The sequence below is a fragment of the Nerophis lumbriciformis genome, linkage group LG11 (genome assembly GCF_033978685.3).
Source record: "Nerophis lumbriciformis linkage group LG11, RoL_Nlum_v2.1, whole genome shotgun sequence".
In the NCBI taxonomy this organism is placed as follows: Eukaryota; Metazoa; Chordata; class Actinopteri; order Syngnathiformes; family Syngnathidae; genus Nerophis; species Nerophis lumbriciformis.
In genome coordinates this window covers 25,735,588-25,762,783 of record NC_084558.2, presented here as the reverse complement: position 1 = coordinate 25,762,783, position 27,196 = coordinate 25,735,588, and the positions used below count along the sequence as shown (strand labels likewise).

General features: G+C 39.1%; 1 protein-coding gene across 6 annotated transcripts in view; it reads left to right on the top strand.

Annotated features, from left to right (window-relative positions):
- csmd3b (CUB and Sushi multiple domains 3b) overlaps positions 1–27,196 on the top strand; it is an 877,422-nt gene that overhangs the window by 819,677 nt on the left and 30,549 nt on the right. For all 6 annotated transcript variants that reach the window (XM_061966990.2, XM_072914110.1, XM_061966991.2 and 3 more), the window contains 6 exons: positions 4,100–4,282; positions 4,381–4,557; positions 19,272–19,451; positions 19,519–19,692; positions 19,790–19,963; positions 24,158–24,231. In XM_061966990.2, the coding sequence (XP_061822974.1) occupies positions 4,100–4,282; positions 4,381–4,557; positions 19,272–19,451; positions 19,519–19,692; positions 19,790–19,963; positions 24,158–24,231 (962 nt within the window). The remainder of the gene's footprint in view (positions 1–4,099; positions 4,283–4,380; positions 4,558–19,271; positions 19,452–19,518; positions 19,693–19,789; positions 19,964–24,157; positions 24,232–27,196) is intronic.

Sequence of the window (27,196 nt, the reverse complement as noted above, 5' to 3'; positions counted from 1 at the left end):
TGGTAAAGTGATGTTTCCTGATTCTCATTTAGTTTCTGCTGGCTTCTAAACGAGGCTCCATTTTTACAAGAGTGATGATCACTGTTTCCTTCTGTGCAGTCGCGGTTAATGCACTTGCATAATTGATGAATGAACTTGGCAGTGTCACGTCCGTATTGCACATAAAGCAAACAAAAATTGCACTCAAGCAAAAAAAATAAAAATACTAATCATATCTTTGGGCCAAAAATGAAAAATATTACTTGGCTTGTGGGGTGGCCTGTTTTTGCTGAGTTTTCATTGGCTGGTCTGCAGGATGAGTGATGGTGTTGCTCCTAAATGAACACGGAGTCTGACATTTATGTTAAACACTGGATTTATGGAAAATCATAGCGGTCGTACTTTGACCATTTCCGAAGGATTTTTGTACCACATAGGATATGGACGTAGCCTTTGAGAATTTGCCACTTTTTCAGGTCAGTTTCAGTTTATTTCGAACATGCATACCACACAATTATAATGCAATGCATCAGATACTTTCAGTCGTTTCAATACAGCCTTTTCATATCATAGCAGTTTAATCCCATTTCTTTGTTCTCTGTTTCTAACAGAACAGTGAATAAATAAATAATTAAATATAAGAAATACATCTGGGGATAGGTTGATTGGCAACACTAAATTGGCCCTAGAGTGTGAATGTTGTTTTTCTGTCTGTGTTGGCTCTGTGATGAGGTGGCGACTTGTACCCCACCTACTGCCTGAATGCAGCTGAGATAGGCTCCAGCACCCCCCGCAGCCCCCAAAGGGACAAGCGGTAGAAAATGGATATATGGATGGATGTACCATAAGTAAGTAAACAAATATTAAATACATAAATACATTTAAACATGTACACAATATTTAAAGTTCTCATAAATAAATAGTTAAGTAATTTATGGTTTACCTAGTAGATTAATGAGAGTATCTTTTTTTTAAGGTTTAAGATGTTTATCATAATTGCTCTTCTTTGTACTTTGTAAACACCTGTACTATGAACAGTCTCTAAAACTGAATCAAAGTAGTGATTTGTTTTGATTTATTTGCTTAATCTATTCCATAATTTAATTCCTCATATGTATATGCTAAAGGTCTGAAGTGTTGCACGAGAATACAAATGTTTTAAATTATATTTTTCTCTGAGGTTATATTTCTCCTCATTTGTTGAGAAGAATTGTTTTACATTCTTGGGAAGCAGGTTATAGTTTGCTTTGTACATAATTTTAGCTGTTTGTAAATCCACCAATTCGTTAAATTTCAACATTTGTGATTCAATAAATAAAGGGTTTGTATGTTCTCTATATCCAACATTATGTATTATTCAAATTGATCTTTTTTGTAACATCGTTAGTGAATGAAGTGCACATTTGTAATTATTTCCCCATATACCTACACAATAACTCAGATATGGTAACAATAGCAAGCGGTAGACAATTTGAAGAGATTTTTGGTCCAGAGCATATTTTGCTTTATTCATTATTGATGTGTTTTTTGCTAGTTTATGTTGTATATTTTTTACATGAAGTTTCCAGGTCATTTTATCATGTATTATTACACCCAAAAATGTGTTTTCTTTTACCCTTTTAAATATCTCCTCCATCTATTTGTATGTGTGCTTGACTTTCTCTTCTATTGTTACCGAATAGCATTATTTAAGTTATGCTGAGATTCAAAAATACTGTCTGTTTTTGTCAAACCATTTTTTTAATTTCTTCTGTTATTATTTGTATTAGCTTATGTGTGTTCTGTCCTGAACAAAACACAGTTGTGTCATCTGCAAATAATACTAACTTTAAGTCCTTTGTAACTTGACACATTTTGTTTATATCAAGATTGATCAATTTTGGTTCTAGTATTGATCCCTGAGGTACGCCACAAGGTATTTTCAGCTCTGTAGACCTTTGTTCTCCTATCTTCATGTATTTCTTCCTGTTGGTTAAGTAGCTTCTTACCCAGTTCAAGACCAACCATCTGATGTCATACCATTCAAATTTGTCAAATGCTCCCGTTAGATCCATAGACACTGCAGCAGCACATGTTATTGCTATCTATTGCATTGTTTCAATTGACAATGTTTTTCATAAAGCACCATGAAAGTATTAAAGAAATTGCCATATGTATTATCTACATCTTCACTGTATAAATTGTCCCCACTTTTATCTCTAGTTTGTTCTGTGCATACTCTTCAAATTATGTTATTTTTATTCCCAATGTTAAAAAATATACATTTTAAACTACATTGCTTATATTTACACTTTGCATTCTTATTTCAGAGCATAAACACACATTTGTAATACCGTATTTTCTGGACAATAAGCAGCTATTTTTTTCTGTAGCTTTGAATCCTACAGTTTATACAAAGCTGCGAATAATCTTTAAATTGTTCTTTGTTAACGGCCATAATGTTATGAGTACAACAAACTTACATATTAGCTGACACAGAGACTGAAAAGGTGTGTTATTATTTGTGCTATAGTGCCATCTTTTGGACGAGTTTGCTCACTGCAGGTGCTATCGGTTGAAAGTCTCTAGTATTTTCTTCTGTTTCGTGCCTTGAACCGTAAATATAAGTGCCATTTCATCTACTAGTCGTCCATAGCGTTTCTACTCGTATGGTTTCTTTATTTGTCACCCCAAGCAAGGTTTTAAGTTTTACAATCTAACTGAAATAATTCATACTTACTAAACCATCACGTTTGGTGTCTGTGGGAATGTTTTCATGCATATTTGTACGTGCTATCATAATGTAATTAAGGTAGTGTCGTAAACATTAGCTAATATACTAACTAGGGCTGTGAATCTTTGGGTGTCCCACGATTCGATTCAATATCGATTCTTGGGGCCACAATTCGATTTAAAATCGATTTTTTTTTTTTCAATTCAACACGATTCTCGATTCAAAAATGATGTTTTCCCGATTCAAAAGGATTCTCTATTCATTCAATACATAGGATTTCAGCAGGATCTACCCCAGTCTGCTGACATGCAAGCAGAGTAGTACATTTTTGCAAAAAGCTTTTATAATTGTAAAGGACAACGTTTTATTAACTGATTGCAATAATGTACATTTGTTTTAACTATTAAATGAACCAAAAATATGACTTATTTTATCTTTGTGAAAATATTGGACACAGTGTGTTGTCAAGCTTATGAGATGCGATGCAAGTGTAAGCCACTGTGACACTATTGTTCTTTTTTTATTTATTTATAAATGTCTAATAATAATGTCAATGAGGGATTTTTAATCACTGCTATGTTGAAATTGTAACTAATATTGATACTGTTGTTGATAATATTCATTTTTGTTTCACTACTTTTGGTTTGTTCTGTGTCGTGTTTGTGTCTCCTCTCAATTGCTCTGTTTATTGCAGTTCTGAGTGTTGCTGGGTCGGGTTTGGTTTTGGAATTGGATTGCATTGTTATGGTATTGCTGTGTATTGTTTGTTGGATTGATTAATTAAAAAAATAAAAAAAATAAAATAAAAAATAAAATAAAATAAAAAATACATCGATTTAAAAAAAAAAAGAGAATCGATCGCACAACGTGAGAATCGCGATTCGAATTCAAACCTTTTTTTTCCCCCACACCCTTAATGCTAACACATTCTCAAGTGTCTGTGGTAGTATTATTAACTTACATTACAATACAAAACGTATTGTTTCAGTTTCGCAAATTCCCCAGTAAATCCACCAAAACGTCACTGTGGAGTTATTTAGTCTGATTTGTTGATTGGAGAGCTAGCTTCTGCAGCTTGTGGATCCATGACGATGACTTCTGTTTTGTTTGATTAGCCGTTTTACTGTCGTGTTACAGGAAACGTTTGAAATCAATTAAGGCACATAAATAAACATTTACAGAATATTTCTGTGTAAATATTAAATTTTTACAACGTATATATCTGCAGCCAATATATGGGAAAAAAAAGTATTCTAAAATTTTGTGGGTGCGGCTTTTATATTGGTGCACTCTATAGTCAGGAAAATACGGTAATAGGATCATACAGAGTTTTGATCATCCAGGACATGTTTTTCAAAAGAAAGTTATTTTCAAAACCAAATGAATTTCTACTTTTGCTTCTTGCAGGTGACACGGCGGGTTCCTGCGGCGATCCCGGTGTGCCCTCCCATGGATCCAGGGAACAAACGGATTTTCGTATCCGCTCAAAGGTTTACTTCACCTGCACCGAGGGCTACGATCTCATCGGCTCGTCGGAGCGCATGTGCTTTCCCAACGGGACGTGGTCGGGAACACAGCCGTTCTGTAAACGTACGAAGAACCCATGCGCGCGGACATACACAAAATAGGTCAGACATTTTGGGAAAGTGGCTAAAATACTGACTTCTTGTTGTCGTCTTATCCTGCAGCTGTTCAGTGTGGGAACCCTGGCACTCCCAGCAACGGGCGAGTGTTTCGCCTGGACGGAACCACCTTTTCACACTCCGTTATCTACTCCTGTATGGACGGCTACCTGCTCACCGGCGCCACCACCAGGCAGTGCCAGGCTAACGGGACGTGGTCGGGACTGCAGCCCAACTGTACCAGTAAGATATTGTGATCATAGCCGCCGGGGCCTTTACTTCCCCTAAAGTGCATTGCTGGCATGGCGTGAATTGGAAGCAGATGATAATTAGTGAGAGGCTGTTATTTCTTTCCATTATAGTAGTAATTTGGGATGTGTAAGAAAGTGGAAAGGAACATGTAGCTTTCTTTGCACCATTTATGAAGAAGTATATTGCACAACGAGCAGCAATAGCAACATTGTTGTAATAGCGCTAAGGAGCACACTGCTGAGTCAGCAAAAATACTGCTGATAAGTTCATAATTGAAAACAACAGTTCAGCAAGTTATGCATGAGTTTTACATCAAGAATATGTGGCACCATTTTGAAGTGCATGCAGAGATCAGTCATGCTGCTCAAGATACTTCAAATGCAGCTAGTGCCATCTTGTGGAGTTAAAGTTGAAGTTAAAGTACCAATGATTGTCACACACACACTAGGTGTGGCGAAATTATTCTCTGCATTTGACCCATCACCCTTGATCACCCCCTGGGAGGTGAGGGGAGCAGTGGGCAGCAGCGGTGGCCGCACCCTGGAATAATTTTTGGTGATTTAACCCCCAATTCCAACCCTTGATGCTGAGTGCCAAGCAGGGAGGTAATGGGTCCCATTTTTATAGTCTTTGGTATGACTGGGCCGGGGTTTGAACTCACAACCTACCGATCTCAGGGCGGACACTCTAACCACTAGGCTACTGAGTAGGTAAAAAGCCCCTTTGACAAAATTGGCACTTACTTCATCATTCTGGACCGAAAAATGATGCCCACATGTAAAATTCTCCCAAAAAAGACACAGTAGTAATGTCAGGCTTGTTTTCTAAAAAGTTGCAGCACATTTTGTAATGTGAAGTAAGGTGAATTATATTTATATAGCGCTTTTTCTTTAGAGACTCAAAGAGCTTTACATTGTGAAACCCATTTTTAAAACTACATTTAAGCCAGTGTTGATGGCACTGGTAGACAGGTTTGTAAAGTGTCTTGCCCAAGGACACAACGGCAGTGACTAGGATTGCGGAAGCTGGAATCGAACCAGGAACCCTCAAGTTTCTGGCCGGCCGCTCGACCATCTGAGTCCAGCGCCCAATTTCATATTGCATGGTATGTGTTTGTGATTATTTGATTTAAGGGAGTAGGATTTGATTATTAACCCCACAGTCGAATCTTTGGATATTAAATCCCTCTCCTCTCTCCGTGGGAGGAAGGTGCATTAAGTACCTGCTGAGGCCCCCGTGTACAGCAGGAGTGTTGGGGGAATAGATAGATTGCGTTCATCATATCTTCTTTGAATATTAGTCAAATACTCTTGTGTGCAGACAAATAGTTTTCAGAGAGTAAGAGATGATTAATATCTATTTTTAATTTCGGCTGTCACGAGAGATCGATCACTGCTTCCTGGTGTGACATCATGCAAACAGCTGGTTGTGAGTTGGCTCCCCACATCTCGTTATAGGAAATGTGTCCGTAAACAATTGTGTTTTACTAATTGTATTAAGGGGATGTTTCCACATTGGGGACGTAATCGAGGCGTGTCGGGACGTGCTGTTGTCAGACCTTAAGCTCGCTGCACTGGATATTGGACACAGTACGCATCGCCTCGCCCCAAAGGTGTAGCGTTTCTTTTGCAAAGGTAATGATCCTTCCGCTGGTTCACATACGGAAACTTTTTTACAACTTTTACTTCCTCTATTTAGTCAAGTTTGAAGACCTCTTGAAGCTGCGCCAGGGCGGAGAACCTTACAAACTGCGGGTTAGCCTTTTTTGAGGTGGAAAAAGTAGCAAATCAGATGTTTTGTTTACTCTACATTACTACATATAATCTTAGTCTTATTTTTCTCTTAAAAAACACCATAGATTCGACTGATCGTTGACTATGGGCAAAATCTAACAAATCAAATTTGACTCTGAAAATCCCTGATGGGAGAAGGCCTTAATTTTCTCACTGAATTTGAAGGAATGATGAAATATATCTGCCAGATGCATTGCTGCAGTACAGCTAAAGAGGGGCTCAGCATACATTTCCAAATAATGGGACAATGAAGAAAGTATGGACCTCTCCCCTCAAATTGACTCACGTAAATTGGGATGGGCTGACTTGGAAGAAGAAGGGTTTTGGTCAGAGTTAAGATGGAAAAAATGTTAAGGATCGAATGCGCTCCTGAAAATCAGAAGCACCCTCGAGGGAAAAAGACTGGGTCAGAACCTGCGGAAAACAGAAAAAAGAGCAGACATGGCGTTCAAAAACAAGAAAAAAGGAGTGTTAATCGCCAATATTCTGTTTTGCGTCCTCTTCTATTGATGTTAATCCAATCCAATCCACTTTATTTGTATAGCTAATATAAACAACAAAAATGTTTCCAAAGTGCTGCACAACAACAATATTAAAAACAATATTCAAATATTATCCTTAGCTCCACCAATGACTGAATAAAAACAAAAATAAATATAAAACCAATATAAAAACAATATAAAAATAAATATGATTAAAAACGATTAAAGGGTAAAACCAATTAAAACAATAAATAGAAATCAAAATTTAAAAACACAGAGGACCACACAACTCAATCTCAAGACGCTTGAGGAAATGCTGAAAGAGAAAGAGGAAACAGGCTCAAGTGTGTATGAAAGAGAAAACGAAAATGCAGGGAAGTCCGGAAAGGGCAATTATTTTTATTTTTTTTTGGCTCGTAATGGTAACCATATCAGTTTTGAAGTAATCATGTACCAGAGCAACAAAAACATGTAATGGTGTAATGAAAATAATACATTTATATGCCTTTATCCACACTGTGAGGACATATCGAGTCTGGTGATTGAAAGGGAGCATTCCAAGAGTAATACATCTAATGGGAAATGACTACTAGATTTATTTTCAGGAGAAGAAAATACATAATGCGAACTTGTTAGTGAAATGTTGATCGTTTGGTCTCTATAGGTCCTTTAAATTAAAAAAACTACATCAGGAGATTGCCTACAGCCACAGCTGCCGCTTGTTTCATGACCAGGTGCTAATTTGTGAGCCCTGCGGTTATTTGCTTTTGATGACCACGCACCTGGGGTCTCATGCATTAAACTTGCTTATGCCTTTTTTTATGGCAAAGACGAGATATATCAAGTATGAACTTGACATGGAAATGTGTGGTTTCTCACGCTAACTTCATGCTTCACATACGCACATTTCTATAGGCTGTGGATACCTCGGAGACACACGTCGTTTGGGCTTTGCCAACATTTGATTTCAACAATGTAAAACAAAATTCACTTTTTCGCCAATGCATTTAATGCTATATATTCATATTAATATTTGCAGGGACGTCTAATAATTTATCTCGGCCAGTGGTTCTCAAACTTTTTTCACAGAGTACCACCTCAGAAAAAACTTGGCTCTCCAAGTACCACCATAAAGACCAACATTAAAATACATTAGCATAGTGGGCCTAAGTATTTATTAAAAACAAAGCAGATGTTTTATTTCACAAGCATATTTACTATTTTGGCCACTGTAATATTACACACAGTTGAACAGTAACACTGTGTTTGAATATAGGAAAATAATACACTGTATTTTAATCAAGTTATTTTTTTGGTATACCACTAGAGCAGACCAGGGCAAAATATGGCCTGCGGCCCATTAAGATTTTCAATCCGGCCCGCCGGACGTTCTATATAATTTTTTTAGACCTTTAACATCAAAACTGTAGCTGCCATTATGGCGTGCAGTGCTGTTTTCAAATGACCGTAAGTCTTGAACTATAGAAAGTATTTCAATGGTTGAAATCTGTGCTTTTGAGTGTTATACGAGTTATTACGGTAATCTACGTCACAGCAGCTCAGACAAGGAACAAAGCAGAGTGGGTGGGGTTTGTTTTCAGAGCAGCCAGCCCAAAACGCTTGTATCAGGAACAGATGCAGAAGCAAATATTTACAACAAATTTCTGCATACAATTTATAATATATCATATTGCACATGTTTAATACACTTTGCATTCATATTTTGATGTTTGTAACATTTCTGTTGGGTTTTGCTTGTTGTAAAATATGTCTATCAAGGAGCTGTTCATATGTTGTTAATATTCAGTGTTTTATTGTTCATAGTTAATGTTGTAAATCCCACTTTCTTTATTTTCATGTACATTTTGGTTGTCCCATTCAGTAATAAACTGTAAAATTCAATTCCGTTTTTTTGAGGTGGTCGGTCAAAACTTTTTTAGAATTCTATCGGACATTGTGACTTTTGGTATTAGTGTTCCTGAACAGCAGATTTTTACAGCTAAATGTGTATATATAACTTATACACACATTCACATTGGCCCCCCAGCAGTGTTGGGTTAGTTACTGAAAAGCAGTAACTAGTTACAGTTACTAGTTACTTCATTTCAAAAGTAACTCAGTTACTAACTCAGTTACTTACACCAAAAAGTAATGCGTTACTGTGAAAAGTAACTATTTAGTTACTTCTTTTTGTCTTTTTTTTTTTTTAAAGCTCCCATTAATGCCCTTTTAGCCTTCATTTCAGTACTGTTATTGCACTGGAGAATAATACAATCTGTTGATCAACTTGACATGCATTTGCATCACTGAACTCTGCTAAGCAATGTGGTCTACATACAACACACAAAGACAAAGATATGTTTCAAAGACCAATTTGTTTCTGGCCAGAACAAATTGACAAAACTATTTTAAATAGCGTACATACGTAACAAACAGCATAATAACAGCATAGATGTAAACCAAGAAAGGCACACACTACATACACAAAGCCTAACCAGGCATTTTCTTCCTCAAGTAATTCTGATACAAAATCATGTCTGAAGCCCAGAAGACTCTCCACATTTCCCCAGTTTTAGTTTAGAGATAAGGAAAAATTGGCCTGGCCCACTAGGATCCCTCTTTATGTTTGTGAACTTTATAGTCTATACATTTAGAGTGATGTGATAATCAAACACTCTAGAAGTCTAGAATGAAAGAGTATATAAGAGAATTGACAGCAACGTTCCCTCTCAGGAGCGCGCCTGTGCAATTGTGCACTGCTCAAGCGTCCTCTGCGCACGGCAAATCTATGCCACGCACAAAATCAAATAAAAAAATAAGCGCATAACAATTTTCGACACGACACGGACACGACAGAGAAAACCGTTTTCGTCATCATTGTTCAAATATTGTAACGTCTGTCGAGACGCTTTGAGGACATGAATTCCATCCATCACTTTACTGCGCAAAACTCTTTATTGTCGGCCATAAACACATCACCAAAACATTAGTAAAAAAATGATATCTAGCAAAAGTGGTCATTTTCTGCAGTACAAACCAGACCAAAAGTAACTTTGTTTTATCAACAGCTGCCGCTCGCTCTTTCTCACGTGCGCCAACACTTGCACATATGGCACTGAGCCAGTGATGCGTTTACAGCCACACAAAAAGTCGGACAACTCCAACACCACACATAAAGTGTAATTCCAGGTCGTTACACTATGATTTACCAATCAAATGTGTGCTTATTCTAGTGTCATTTATTAGGAATCTTAATTTATAAATATTAATCATTAAATGCTGTTAGTATATTAAATAAATACTAATAAAAATAATTTTTTTACAAACAGGAAGTTGCAGGAATGTACACATGATCCCCTGCTTACATCTCATTGTGCAACATGTGAATGTTTTAATGGGAACTAAATGCAATGTCTGAAAGGGGTACCAATTATTTCCAAAGCAGGACCTCCACCCAGACAAACAATACAAGTACACAGTTCATGAAAAACAATATTTGTTGTTATTGTCATTGTAAGTGGGCCTAAACACTTATATTAGAAATGGAAATGACTGCTGTTATTTGCTGTTATAATAATAAGAGAATGTTGTCTGTCTATCTGTGTTGGCCCTGTGATGAGGTGGGGACTTGTCCAGGGTGTACCCTGCCTTCCGCCCGAATGCAGCTGAGATAGGCTCCAGCGACCCCGAAAGGGACAAGCGGTAGAAAATGGATGGATGGATGGATGGAGATTGAACTTGTTATTTAGTCAGGTTTGGGACAGGTATGCTGCTGGTGTAGCCACAGTGTGCACGTCTAAAGTTGCTCACATGGGCTCCACTCAATGCTCAGGGACTTTTTGCGTTTGCTCACACACATGAACAATTAGAGGGAACATTGATTGACAGAGTGTGTGTACCTTCAGCGGTGAATGATGAGAAGAGGCAGAGTTAATCCTTAAGTGGTGGAGGTGAAGTGGCATCAGAATCTCTATCTCTCTTTACTAGCTTCGTCGAAGCATGTTGCTATGTAGCTTGTTTCAGCAGATTTGAATTGCTGTTTTGGGCAGTAGATGGGATCTTTGATCCAAAGCACAATTTACATTCAACTAAAATGTTCTTTTCTTTGTGCTCGACAAAAGAAAAGTAGTGAAAATATCTCCATGTTAGCAAACTCGACTTCTGGCTCCGCCATGATCAGACACGCCCCCCCTCTCCACACTCACACGCACACACACCCACACAGAGCGCATGTCTCTCTCTCTTCTCCGGCTTGACACAAGAAGAATCAGAACGATGACAGAGCAGCGCTCCGATAAAACACACTTTATACTACATAAAAAGTAACGTAAAATAACGCAGTAACGCATCATGTAGTAACGGTAACTGAGTTACTGAAAATAAAAAATAACACGTTAGATTACTAGTTACCGCCGAAACTAACGGCGTTACAGTAACACGTTACTTAGTAACGCGTTACTTTGTAACGCGTTAGTCCCAACACTGCCCCCCAGAACATTTTTTCTCTAAATGTGGCCCCCCGAGTCAAAATATTTGCCCTGCTCTGCACTAAATGGAGCCAGGTGATCATGTTGCCACCTATTGCTGTCACAATGTCTTCTTGTGACTGCGCTGGAGGAATGGCTTGCCTTTGTGTCACGTGGCTGTTACTGCAAGTAGCTCCCATGTGTTGTAATAATAAATTGAGTAATCAAAAAAGAGTGAAAGTCCTTTTGATAATGCTGTCATGTTTAAATTTAAAAGATTGCAAACCAAATATTACATCATTTTTACATGTAACTCAAATCTGGCTGTGAGCAGGCTACGGTATAAACAATTATATTTATATTGGGGTTAATCAGAGTCACCCACCTCTTCTAAAGTTTTAAAAATTATTGCAGCAACTATCTTTTCAAACAGGGTGCAGCACTAATTGTCCCAAGTCAGTTTTGGCCACGCACATCTATATTCTTCTACACCTTCATTTCTGAACCGACCATTTCTGTTTTGTGGGCTTGTTTTGGGTAATCAATTCCATCAATTTTCTGTTGATCGCGACGTAACAAGGAAATGTGCTTGGATTTGTGTGTGCAAAAACTTTAATACATCTGAATTTTTTCTTGCGTACGAAGGTTTCTGGATTTGAACGTACGCCTTTAGTACAAATCTCGTTTCCATATGGGAAATTGTGTTAGATGTAAATATAAATGGTATACAATGATTTGCAAATCCTTTTCAACCCATATTCGATTGGATGCACTACAAAGACAAGATATTTGATGTTCACACTCATAAACTTAATTTTTTTTTGCAAATAATAATTAACTTAGAATTTCATGTCTGCAACACGTGCCAAAGTAGTTGGGAAAGGGCATGTTCACCACTGTATTACATGGCCTTTCCTTTTAACAACACTCAGTAAACGTTTGGGAACTGAGAAGACACATTTTTTAAGCGTCTCAGGTGGAATTATTTCCCATTCTTGCTTGATGTACAGCTTAAGTTGTTCAACAGTCCGGGGGTCTCCGTTGTGGTATTGTTGGCTTCATAATGCGCCACACATTTTCAATGGGAGACAGGTCTGGACTACAGGCAGGCCAGTCTAGTACCCGAACTCTTTTACTATGACGCCACGTTGATGTAACACGTGGCTTGGCATTGTCTTGCTGAAATAAGCAGGGGCGTCCATGGTAACGTTGCTTGGATGGCAACATATGTTGCTCCAAAACCTGTATGTACCTTTCAGCATTAATGGCGCCTTCACAGATGTGTAAGTTACCCATGTCTTGGGCACTAATACACCTCCATACCATCACAGATGCTGGCTTTTCAACTTTGCGCCTATAACAATCCGGATGGTTCTTTTCCTCTTTGGTCCGGAGGACCGACATCCACAGTTTTCAAAAACAATTTGAAATGTGGACTCGTCAGACCACAGAACACTTTTCCACTTTGTATCAGTCCATCTTAGATGAGCCCAGGCCCAGCGAAGCCGACGGCGTTTCTGGGTGTTGTTGATAAACGGTTTTCACCTTGCATAGGAGAGTTTTAACTTACACTTACAGATGTAGTGACCAACTGTAGTTACTGACAGTGGGTTTCTGAAGTGTTCCTGAGGCCATGTGGTGATATCCTTTACACACTGATGTCGCTTGTTGATGCAGTACAGCCTGAGGGATCGAAGGTCACGGCTTAGCTGCTTACGTGCACTGATTTCTCCAGATTCTCTGAACCCTTTGATGATATTACGGACCGTAGATGGTGAAATCCCTAAATTCCTTGCAATAGCTGGTTGAGAAAGGTTTTTCTTAAACTGTTCAACAATTTGCTCACGCATTTGTTGACAAAGTGGTGACCCTCGCCCCATCCTTGTTTGTGAATGACTGAGCATTTCATGGAATTTACCTTTATACCCAATCATGGCACCCACCTGTTCCCAATTTGCCTGTTCACCTGTGGGATGTTCCAAAGAAGTGTTTGATGAGCATTCCTCAACTTTATCAGTATTTATTGCCACATTTCCCAACTTCTTTGTCACGTGTTGCTGGCATCAAATTCTAAAGTTAATGATTATTTGCAAAAAAAATAAATGTTTATCAGTTTGAACATCAAATATGTTGTCTTTGTAGCATATTCACTGAATATGGGTTGAAAATGATTTGCAAATCATTGTATTCCGTTTATATTTACATCTAGCACAATTTCCCAACTCATATGGAAACGGGGATTGTAGGAAATCCATGCAACTCTGACTACATGAGACCCTAGGCGACTACAGGACACTCTGTCGTCGATTGAAAAGAAGTATCAGTAAAAGCATTTTCTGCATTTTCACTTATTTTTAGCGTGAACGTCATGAAGGAGCTTTGAGGTCAGGCTACATGCGTTTACTTACGGGAAATATTTGCCAAGGTCCTGATGTGTGATTATTAGGCTGCGTTTTTCTTCAAAGCCTGCTTTGAATTATACCATTTAATCTCTGAGTTATGGAACGCACCTCGCCTTCTTCATACCGACGTTTAAAGAATGAAGCGAGTAGCCATGATTGGTGTTTACTTTAGCTGATTGGCTTAATGAACACTGGGGGAGAGAGAACGGCCGGGGAAAAAAGCGGGATCCATAACCGGCGAGGTAAACGCTTTAATAAACGTCGCTGGTGCGGTGCTTCATGTCAATGCGCTAACATTAACATGCTACAGTAAGTGCAAAGGTATAAGGTTGAAAGAAATGCTGATAAAGCAAAAATCAAACCCTTGGACATAATGTGAAGAAACACCCGGCTTAAAGGAAAAAAGATTACAGGACATTTATTAATAGTCATGTCAGCAAGCGGTGGTGGCTTTAGAGGAATTTCAAATGCCTATTAAGGCTATGAAGGACGCTGCTTTATAGGTATAGTCAGGGGAATGTTAATGTGATTCCACTGAGAGGCCTAAGACAACCTCGGCTGCTGCTCGTATCGCTTTCAACCAAAAGAAACTAAGCTGCATTGAAGTATCACGGGCAGTTCCGTCTACCTCTACATGCCTTTTAACATGTTGTTGCTGTGAAACTCACTTGCTTTACAATCAACTCATCAGCTCTATTTGTGCTGACTGAACAGTTTGCTTTCCCTGATCTTGCAACAATGGTTCTGGTGCTGCTGTTGCTCCGAAAATTACTTGAAAAAAGTAATTGATTACAGTTACTCGTTATGTCCTCGAAAAAGTAATTGAATTACTAACATAATTAGTCTTTAACAGATGTAAAATAATTAATAGAGCAAGTAATTAATGCGTAACTGTTTTAACTTTGATATATCTGATGTATGCAGTTGAGATATGTGGCTGCTATGTTAACATGTAGCTTACATAGCTATGCTAGTAATCGTGTCCTCCTTTCCCACTCCTGATTGTGACATTGTTTTATATGATAAAATGTTAGGAAAATTGCTTTAAAAAGTAATTTACTGTTACTGATTGCTTTTCCCTAAAAGTAACAGAATTATTCTTTAATAAATGTAATTAATCACTTGGGAAAGTAATACATGCATTACTTTTTTTTAACTTTCATATATCTGGTGTTTGCAGTTAAGAGATGTTTTATGAGAGAAGGGGCCTTTAACAGGCATTTAAAATGTTCGCGGAAACGCGTCAATCTGCGTTTTTAAACAAAAAATGTTTGCGTCGAAAAATAATTTCCGCGTTTGTTAATGAAATATTTAAAAAAACTACAATCCAAACTAGGGATATCCGATAATTTCGGCCTGCCGATATTATCGGCCGATAAATGCGTCAAAATGTAATATCGGAAATTATCGGTATCGTTTTTTTTATTATCAGTATCGTTTTTTTTTTTTTTTTTTTTTTTTTTTTTATTAAATCAACATAAAAAACACAAGATACACTTACAATTAGTGCACCAACCCAAAAAACCTCCCTCCCCCATTTACACTCATTCACACTCATTCACACAAAAGGGTTGTTTCTTTCTGTTATTAATATTCTGCTTCCTACATTATATATCAATATATATCAATACAGTCTGCAAGGGATACAGTCCGTAAGCACACATGATTGTGCGTGCTGCTGGTCCACTAATAGTACTAACCTTTAACAGTTAATTTTACTCATTTTCATTAATTACTAGTTTCTATGTAACTGTTTTTATATTGTTTGACTTTCTTTTTTATTCAAGAAAATGTTTTTAATTTATTTATCTTATTTTATTATTATTTTTAAAAAAGTACCTTATCTTCACCATACCTGGTTGTCCAAATTAGGCATAATAATGTGTTAATTCCACGACTGCATATATCGGTTGATATCGGTATCGGTAATTAAATAGTTGGACAATATCGGAATATCGGATATCGGCAAAAAGCCATTATCGGACATCCCTAATCAAAACAAAATTTGTTGAACTCTCGCCTCTACCGCAGGTACTCGCTGTTCCTCTTGCCTAAATGCCGCACTGAGTTACAGGATGAGGAGACGATCAGGAGCACCGAAACACGCTTGCTAGTTCGCGAACCATCGATTTAGCTTACTTGCTGTTGCCTCCGTTCGCTCCTCAAGTCACAATGTTGACAGCTGTCCACTTAGCTGCTACTCATATTTGAATGATTACAATCCGAACAGTGATAGTTCCGAACCAGTTGTAGTTCTAGAGCATTTCTTATTAGCCACCGAGAAGGTATATTTTTGACGTGACGGATGTAAACAGAGGTCACAACACCGTAAGTATATTACGTATGGGGGCGTGGCTACTGGATAGAGTTGCCAAATGGGAAACGTTTTCTGAATTCTTTGCATGCATGTTATAGAATTTTACATTACATTTTCAATGATAATAATGTTAGTAAATTATCGACTAAAAATCCTAAAAATTCTGTGGTAGATTACATGGGACATGTAAGTGTCATAAAGAGTTGGTACAGTTGTGGTCAAAAGTTAAACCATGACATTATGTCCTTCACGGTATACACTTGTAAAGAACATAATGTCATGGCTGTCTTGAGTTTCCAATAATTTCTACAACTCTAATCTTTTAGTGATAGAGTGATTGGAGCACATACTTGTTTGTCAAAAAAAACATTCAGGAAGTCTGGTTCTTTTATGAATTCATTATGGGTCCACTGAAAATGTGACCAAATCTGCTGGGTCAAAAGTATACATACAGTAACATATATTATCAATTTTGGTGATGTAGAAAACTTATAATCAAATCAAATTAGCTTCATGACATGGCCTCTTAACTTTATGTGAGTGATTATGATTGACGACACCTGTTGACTTCTCTGAGCCCATTTAAATAGGGCTAATGTGATGCATTCATTAGACTTGGTTACAAACGCGACAATGGGAAAGTCAGAGGAACTCAGCACAGATCTGAAATAACTAATCACTGACTTGAACAAGTCAGGAAAGTCACTTGAAGCCATTTCAAAGCAGCTTAAGGTCCCAAGAGCAACTGTGCAGACAATTGTTCGTAAGTATAAAAAAGTTAAAGTTAAAGTACCAATGAATGTCACACACACAATAGGTGTGGCGAAATTATTCTCTGCATTTGACCCATCACCCTTTATCACCCCCTGGGAGGTGAGGGGAGCAGTGAGCAGCAGCGGTGGCCACACCCAGGAAGTGCATGGCACAGTTTTGTCACTGCCACGATCAGGAAAAAAATGCAAGCTATCACCTGCTGCTGAGAGAAAATTGAATAGGATGATCAAGAGTCAACCGAGAACCACCAAAAAGCAGGTCTGCAATAAATTGGAAGCTGCTGGAACACAGGTGTCAGTGTCCACAGTCAAGCGTGTTTTGCATCACCATGGACTGAGAGGCTACCATGCAAGACGGAAGCCCTTGCTCCAGAAGCGACACCTTAAGGCTCGTCTAAAGTTTGCTGCTGATCACATGGACAAAGATAAGACCTTCTGGAGGAAATTTCTGTGGTCAGATGAAACAAAAATTGAGCTGTTTGGCCACAATACCCAGTAATATGTTTGGAGGAAAAAAGGTGAGGCCTTTAATCCTAGGAACACCATGCCTACCGTCAAGCATGGTGGTGGTAGTATTATGCTCTGGGCCTGTTTTGCTGCCAATGGAACTGGTGCTTTACAGACAGTAAATGGGACAATGAAAAAGGAAGATTATCTCCAAATTCTTCAGGACAACCTAAAATCATCAGCCCGGAGGTTGGGTGGGTCTTGGGCGCAGTTGGGTGTTCCAATAGGACAATGACCCCAAACACGCTAAATCGCGCTAAATCAGGCTAGAATTAAGGTTTTAGAATGGCCTACCCAAAGTCCTGTGGATGATGCTGAAGAAACAAGTCCATGTCAGAAAACCAACACATTTAGCTGAACTGCACCAATGTTGTCAAGAGGAGTGGTCAAAAATTAAACCAGAAGCTTGCCAGAAGCTTGTGGATGGCTACCAAAAGCGCCTGATTGCAGTGAAACCTGCCAAGGGACATGTAACCAAATATTAACATTGCTGTATGTATATATACTTTTGACCCAGCAGATTTGGTCAAATTTTCAGAAGACCCATAATAAATTCATAAAAGAACCAAACTTAATGAATGTTTTCTGTGTCCAACAAGTATGTGCTCCAATCACTCTATCACAAAAAAATAAGAGTTGTAGAAATTATTGGAAACTCAAGACAGCCATGACATTATGTTCTTTACACGTCTATGTAAATTTTTTACCACAACTGTATATACATACAGGGTTTCCCCTAGACTGCCAAGATACCTGTGGCGGTTGGGGTGTGGTCACCATGACGGCATCGAATAATAGCATAATCAATTATGTTGATATGATTTTATTTAGTGTTTTACAATTGACTTTCCTTAGTTTTATCTTGCTGGCTTAAAACCTGTTGGAATTGTGCCGTAAAAGAAAAACAGACGTGTAATTTCTTCTGTGGCGGTCTGTCACATTAATTTACATTAAAGGGAATCCCTGGTATGTATGTATGTGTATGTACATATGGCGACTTGTCCAGGGTGTACCCCGCCTTCCGCCCGATTGTAGCTGAGATAGGCTCCAGCGCCCCCCGCGACCCCGAAGGGAATAAGCGGTAGAAAATGGATGGATGGATATATATATATATATATATATATATATATATATATATATATATATATATATATATATAATTATACCTTTTTATATATTTTTTTTAAGCATCCATCCATTTTCTACCGCTTGTCCCTCTTAGGGTCGCAGGATTTAAGCAATGACAGTTTTAAAGGTATCGGTGTCAATATTGCAACATTTTCTCGTTACATTACACCCGTTTGCGCTTTTATTCCAATTTCTATGTTTTTTCTGTAATATTCTTTTTTAAATGTGTCATGGGCCCCAGGTCCGCACTTAAGACATCCCTGCTCTAGTTCAGTGGTTCTCAAATGGGGGTACGCATACCCCTGGGGGTACTTGAAGGTATGCCAAGGGGTACGTGAGATTTTTCAAAATATTCTAAAAATAGCAACAATTCAAAAATCCTTTATAAATATATATAAAAATCTATCTTTTTTTCCAAATAGTTCAAGAAAGACCACTACAAATGAGCAGTATTTTGCACTGTTATACAATTTAATAAATCAGAAACTGATGACATTGTGCTGTATTTTACTTCTGTATCTCTTTTTTTCAACCAAAAATGCTTTTCTCTGATTAGGGGGTACTTGAATTAAAAAAAAATTCACAGGGGGTACATCACTGAAAAAAGGTTGAGAACCACTGCTCTAGTTGATTATGATACAGTTTAAGTATAAGAGAATAATCAGGTTGCAATAACACAGTCAGCTTGATTGCTAACTTTAAAAACAAATGAAGATTAGTATACCATTTTTGGCACATAGATATTGTTTCAAACATTTAATAGATATAACTGTGGACAAAAAGGCACCCAAAAGACCACTATGGATCCTGTATTAACTCGATTTTTGGACTTTCTAGTGATCATCTGTGGAGATCCAGGTGTGCCGGCGAATGGCCTGCGCTACGGCGAGGACTTCTCCATCGGACAGAACATCACCTTCCAGTGCCAGCCGGGCTACAGGATGGAGGAGGATGGCTCCCCTGTGAGGATGTGCACCCAGAACGGGACGTGGAGCGGTATCATGCCAATGTGCACAGGTAGGGGACTAACTCTTGCTAGTATGATGGTTTCGCTTGTATCATAAAAATGTACCTTTGCCACCAGCGGTGACCTGCACGGCTCCCCCTGTGGTCAGTAACGGGTTACTGCAGGGCAGTGACTTTGAATGGGGCAGCAGCGTGAGCTTCAGTTGCTCGCCAGGATACGAGCTCTCCTTCCCGGCCGTACTGACCTGCGTGTCCAACGGCACCTGGAGCGGCATGCTGCCTCAGTGCTTACGTAAGCGAGCTATAGCCAACCCACAATGCATTTCACCACCGTGCCCAAAATTAAATCTGTGTCCTTATCCCAATCGTGTGTGTTCTGATGCACGTAGCCAAGTTTTGCGGTGACCCCGGTATGCCAGTCGGCGGTTCCAGAGAGGGGCGGAGTTTCATCTATCAATCAGAAGTGACCTTCACCTGCACGCCACCGCTCATCCTGGTGGGCACGGCAACCAGACACTGCGAAAGTGACGGAAGCTGGAGCGGCACCCAGCCTCGCTGTATAGGTATTATTTTACTAGATTGAAGAAGAAGATAGAACGTTATGGCATGGTAGAAAACAGAAGTTGGATCTTAAAAATGCAAATCCAAGATTTATTTTATTGTCTATGAATGTTGTCATTCATCCAGGCCATTGTCATCTCAGGGCATTCAATCCTTCACAACTGGACTGTTTGGTTTGTCTTAGAGGACGTTTTGCCTCTCATCCGAGTAGTCTTCATCAGTTCATGCTCATAAACTTAGATTGATCAGATCTAGTCTAGCGGCTGGTGCTAAAACCCCAAATATTCATACTCCAAAACCAGGCGGGTGTGCCTGGGCTAGGATGAAAACAACTGTTTTGATGCAAACGAGCAATCCTACTGTCAAAGCCAACGTTAGTCGTCATGTAATTTTCCCTCGTTATCATTGAGGTATTGTGTGGCAGAACATTCGCTGTGGATCGGACTGGTCGTAGTCGAGTATAAATATTTGGCTTAATATGTGGCTTGTGCAGCCCTTTGAGACACTTGTGACTTAGGGCTATATAAATAAACATTGATTGATTGATTGATTGATTTAAATATTTGGGGTTTTGGCACCAGCCGCTAGATCTGACCATTCCAAGTCTAAGACCAGATCTGACCAATCGAAGTCTGTGAGCACGAACTGATGAAGCCTACTCGGATGAGAGGCGAAAAGTCTTCTAACACAAACCAAACAGTCCATTTATGATCGATTGAATGCCCTGAAATTATTTATTTAATGAATAAATAATTAATTAATCTTTATTTTTAGATATCCATCCATCCATCCATTTTCTACTGCTTATTCCCTTTGGGGTCGCGGGGGGCGCTGGAGCCTATCTCAGCTACAATCGGGCGGAAGGCGGGGTACACCCTGGACAAGTCACCACCTCATCGCAGGGCCAACACAGATAGACAGACAACATTCACACTCACATTCACAAGTCATTTAAATATGTATATATATATATATATATATATATATATATATATATATATATATATATATATATATATATATATATATATATATATATATATATATATATATATATATATATATATATATATGTATGTATGTATGTATGTATGTTAGGTCAGGAAAAAACACAGAGGCTATTTCATCCCTACAAGCCTGTTTCGCATGTAAAATCCGGGAAACCTAAGAAACAGGCTTGTAGGAATGAAATAGCCTCTGTGTTTTTTCCTGACCTAACGTATATTCTGCTCTTCCCCGGTATCGAGCACTATATAACGGATAAACCACAGAAACCTCGACTACCGTATTTTTCGGACTATAAGTCGCAGTTTTTTTCATAGTTTGGCCGGGCTCCAGTGCGATTTATATATGTTTTTGTTCCTTCTTTATTATGCATTTTCGGCAGGTGCGACTTATACTCCAAAAAATACGGTGTATATATATATATATATATATATATATATATATATATATATATATATATATATATATATATATATATATTTTATTAGTTGGCAATTTTATTATGTTTCACAATATTTTTTAAGTTTTGTCATTGTTTAAAATATCAATATTGTTTTTAATTCATGCTTATATTTGATACTGATTGATTGAGTGTGTTTTTATATCCTGGACGTGGGTTTACGCTTTGCTGATTCCAGTGTCTGACTGTAACTACTATTTTTTTACAACAACTTTGTGTTAAGGCAGAGACTTTAACAAGGAATAACGTACTACATATTGGTGAGAATCCGGCTAAAGGTGCAGGTCCACACTTTGCTCTTCATTTCTGTTGTGGACATTTTGATCAAATCATGACTCTTGTCGGTACAAATGGAATTATGCAGAAGGTGTGAAATATAGGGCTGATTGAGATTGTAGCGCTTTGGCAGAGGTTGAAAGTGATGAGGTATTGGAATCCAATCTTACGGAATATGTTTTTGTTACAGATCATGGCGTGTAGTTGTCTCACATTATTTATGTCAACTTGTTTGTGGCTCACCGGGGGAGCCTTCCACACTACCGCCGTCTCATATTCCTCCGCCTAATGATCAGGGCAACTAATGGCCCACCGACGCGTAGCATTGCAGGCGGCGCTCGCGTTTCACTCCTGGTTTAGCGGCTTGCCGCTCATCAAAGCCACACAGACTCACGGGGGTAATAATCAAAGACTGACCAGACAGTGTTGCTAATAATGCACTAATGCCTTGTTTTTATGTAAGCATAGCTTTGGCGGCTCAGGGTGCAGATCAACGAAAGAACATTTCGACTTCTTTAAGCGATGCGGCGCCGTAAACCGGCTGTGACTTGACTTATCAGCATTTAGTCAAAGGCTTCACGAGTCACAGTCGACTTCAAACGCCGTCATCATCCAAAGGATTAGGCCCAATAAATGAGACGGGATATTCGCCGCACGTTACAAACGATCCCGACGGGTCAACGTTGCCGGCGCCGCATGCGATGTGTTGAAGCGCCACTTTCACATGTCTGATTTGCAAGCACGCGGGTGCTTGAGCATCAAGTACGCTGACTCATCATGACTGGAGTGTTAGTCTAATAAACACACACACTCACACACACACATCACACACTTTGTATTCTTTGCTAGCTCAAGGTGACTTGTGGACAACTTTTTTCCCCAAGCAAACACACATGAAACATGTACGAGGAAGATGCAAGGGAAAAGAAGAAGAAGAAGGAGGAGAAGAAGACGAGTGATGGGAGATGAAGAGGAGAGTGATGGGAGATGAAAGACAAGATTGAGACAGTAATGTAGAAAAAGAAGGAGGAGACAGAAAGTGAGAAGACAAGTGACGAATGAGGGAAAGGAAGTAAATGAGGAAAAAGCGATGGAGATAAAGAAGGAAGTAAAAGAGCAACATTAGAAGAATGGAAGTAAAGTGGAGGTGGAAGAGAGAGCAAGTGAAATATTTAAACAGGTATAGGTGATAAACAATGATGAAGGAGGTGAGTGAAGAAGGATGAAGAGAACAACCGAGGTGAAAGAGGAGACAGGAATAGAATGAAGAAAGTGATGGAGGAGGAGAAATCCAGCAAATGAGTAAAGAGGGAGCTGAAGAAGAAGAAGGGTGATGGACTAATGGGAAGAGGAGGAGAAAGCAAATGAAGGTGGTAATGAGGGAGGTGAATGAGGAAAACATGCACATGGAGAGGAAGAAGGTGAATGAAGAAAGGAGGGGTGCACAAAGAGTGGTGGAGGGGGGACAGGAGGGGGAAAAAGTACGAGAAATTGAATTGAGCGACAGAAGAAGGTGACAAAGAGAAAAAGGAAGGAGGACTTTGAGATGATTGAAGAGAAAGAAGGACATGAAGGAGGAGAAGACAGGTAATGATGTAAAGAAAAGATGAAAAGGATGGAATGGTAAAAGGATATGAAGGAAGAGAAAAGGCCATGGAGGTATAGTCGGTGGTGAATCAGGAGACAAAGTTGTGCAGGGAAAGAAGGAGGAGAAAGAGGAAGGTGACTGAGAACACGGAGGCGAATGAGGAGGAAAGGAGTGATGGAGGATGTAGAAAAGTGAGATGGAGAGAGAGTGGGCGATGACACTTAAAGGAGGGAAATACGGAGATGAAGGAGAAGAAAGAGGAAGGCGAATGAGGAGAAAAGGAGTGATGGAGGAGGTGGAGAAGGGATTGAGATGAGAGCAAGAGTGGATGAGGAAGGAGGTGAAAAAGGAGAATGAGGAAGGTGAAGGAGGTCACAGTGAGTTATGGAGGTGGAGAAGAGGAGAAAAAGGAGGAAGGTGAAGCAGGAAAGGTAAAATGATAGAGGAAAAAGGAAGAACATGAGTGACAGAGAAAGGAGGAGGTGAAAAGAGGGTGGATGTATAAAGGAAGTGCATGAGGAGAAAAGGGGTGATGGAGGATGTAGCGAAGAAGGTGAGTAAAAAAGAAAAGTAGGAAGTGAAGCAGTCGAGAAAGCGAGTGATTGAGGAAGAGTGTAACGTTAATGCTTTACCACCATGTTGTCTCCATGATCACCACTGACCACACCAGCAGCTCCTTCCCTCCTTTCTTCAGCCTGTTTCGTTTTCTGACGTAGCGCTGCTGCCCCCTGCTGCTCTCACTGCGCCCTGTGTTGCCATGACAACAGTGGAGCGGAGCGGGCATATCGTCATGTCATGCTTCTGCTAATTTGTCTCTCCTCTGGATTTGACGTCTAATTACTTGGCGGCCTTGTGCTCCTTTTCCAGAGCCCGCAAGGACCAGCTGTGACAACCCGGGAACGCCGCGCTACGGATCCTTAAACCGGACCTTTGGCTTCAAGGTAATGTAGTTTTGAGGATGTGGATGTTCATGGTCAATATTTCTTTATTGGGTATTTGTTAATATATATATTAATATATATTGTATGCATATGTGTGTATAGACATATATGTGTATATATGTATATAAGTAAATATATATACAAATAAATATATATACATATATATATATATATATATATATATATATATATATATATATATATATATATATATATATATGGGCTTCACGGTGGAAGAGGGGTTAGTGCATCTGCCTCACAATACGAAGGTCCTGAGTAGTCTTGGGTTCAATCCCGGGCTCGGGATCTTTCTGTGTGGAGTTTGCATGTTCTCCCCGTGACTGCGTGGGTTCCCTCCGGGTACTCCGGCTTCCTCCCACCTCCAAAGACATGCACCTGGGGATAAGTTGATTGGCAACACTAAATTGGCCCTAGTGTGTGGATGTGAGTGTGAATGTTGTCTGTCTATCTGTGTTGGCCTTGCGATGAGGTGGCGACTTGTCCAGGGTGTACCCCGCCTTCCGCCCGATTGTAGCTGAGATAGGCTCCAGCGCCCCCCGCGACCCCAAAGGGAATAAGCGGTAGAAAATGGATGGATGGATGGATATATATATATATATATGTGTATATATATATATATATATATATATGTGTATATACAAACCCCGTTTCCATATGAGTTGGGAAATTGTGTTAGATGTAAATATAAATGAAATACAATGATTTGCAAATCATTTTCAACCCATATTCAGTTGAATATGCTACAAAAACAACATATTTGATGTTCAAACTGATAAACATTTTTTTTTTTTGCAAATAATCATTAACTTTAGAATTTGATGCCAGCAACACGTGACAAAGAAGTTGGAAAAGGTGGCAATAAATACTGATAAAGTTGAGGAATGCTCATCAAACACTTATTTGGAACATCCCACAGGTGTGCAGACTAATTGGGAACAGGTGGGTGCCATGATTGGGTATAAAAACAGCTTCCCAAAAAATGCTCAGTCTTTCACAAGAAAGGATGGGGCGAGGTACACCCCTTTGTCCACAACTGCGTGAGCAAATAGTCAAACAGTTTAAGAACAACGTTTTTCAAAGTGCAATTGCAAGAAATTTAGGGATTTCAACATCTACGGTCCATAATATCATCAAAAGGTTCAGAGAATCTGGAGAAATCACTCCACGTAAGCGGCATGGCCGGAAACCAACATTGAATGACCGTGACCTTCGATCCCTCAGACGGCACAGTATCAAAAACCGACATCAATCTCTAAAGGATATCACCACATGGGCTCAGGAACACTTCAGAAAACCACTGTCACTAAATACAGTTTGTCGCTACATCTGTAAGTGCAAGTTAAAGCTCTACTATGCAAAGCGAAAGCCATTTATCAACAACATCCAGAAACGCCGCCGGCTTCTCTGGGCCCGAGATCATCTAAGATGGACTGATGCAAAGTGGAAAAGTGTTCTGTGGTCTGACGAGTCCACATTTCAAATTGTTTTTGGAAATATTCGACATCATGTCATCCGGACCAAAGCGGTTAGCTATTGTATCCTCCTACGGTGTGTAGTGAAGCATGTTTAGCAATTCCTCGTCCTGCAGGGATGATATTTGTAAAAAACATAGTTGTTGTCGCCACTGAGGCGAGGATTAGTGATTTAGAAGTAGCTAAAACACTGTGGACGGACATCAGCCACTAGCTCGCTTCAGTGTTTATAACTTCACCTTTTTTGTTAGTTTTTAAGCCAAAATATGTCCATTCTCCCTCTCCTGTCTCTTCACTGTTTCCGCTTGTAAGTGCTCTGTGCATTTGTTGACACCCGACATGCGCCTCAGCTCATATTACCAGCAATACCACCACGACGCGCCATGTCCATTAAAAAAATAAGTACTTATATTTGCCAAGGGCAGTAAAGTGCGTATTTAAATTCATTAGTACCGCAGTACTTTATTAGTACTGGTATACCGTATGGCGGGGCGCAGTTGGGAGAGTGGCTGTGCCAGCAACCTGAGGGTTCCTGGTTCAATCCCCACCTTCTACCATCCTAGTCACGTCCGTTGTGTCCTTGAGCAAGACACTTCACCCTTGCTCCTGATGGGTCCTGGTTAGCGCCTTGCATGGCAGCTCCCGCCATCAGTGTGTGAATGTGTGTGTGAATGGGTGTGTGAATGGGTGAATGTGGAAATAGTGTCAAAGCGCTTTGAGTTCCTTAAAAAAAAAAAAGGTAGAAAAGCGCTATACAAGTATAACCCATTTACCATTTACCATTTATCCCTAGTTAGGAATAAAAATCAATAGATAAATCTACTTTACCTTGTTGGATAATCTTCTTTGCGTGCAGTGAAAGGAAGGGGAATGGGGCAGAGGAAACAGTGTCGACAATGCTGTGGATACTTCCTGAATAGAGATGTCCGATAATATCGGCCTGCCGATATTATCGGCCAATAAATGCGTTAAAATGTAATATCGGAAATTATCGGTATCGTTTTTTTTATTATCGGTATCATTTTTTTTTTTATTAAATCAACATAAAAAACACAAGATACACTTACAATTAGTGCACCAACCCAAAAAACCTTCCTCCCCCATTTACACTCATTCACACTCATTCACACAAAAGGGTTGTTTCTTTCTGTTATTAATATTCTGGTTCCTACATTATATATCAATATATATCAATACAGTCTGCAAGGGATACAGTCCGTAAGCACACATGATTGTGCGTGCTGCTGGTCCACAATAGTACTAACCTTTAACACTTAATTTTACTAATTTTCATTAATTACTAGTTTCTATGTAACTGTTTTTATATTGTTTTACTTACTTTTTTATTCAAGAAAATGTTTGTAATTTATTTATCTTATTTTATTTTATTAATTTTTTTTAAAAGGACCTTATCTTCACCATACTTGGTTGTCCAAATTAGGCATAATAATGTTTTAATTCCACGACTGCAT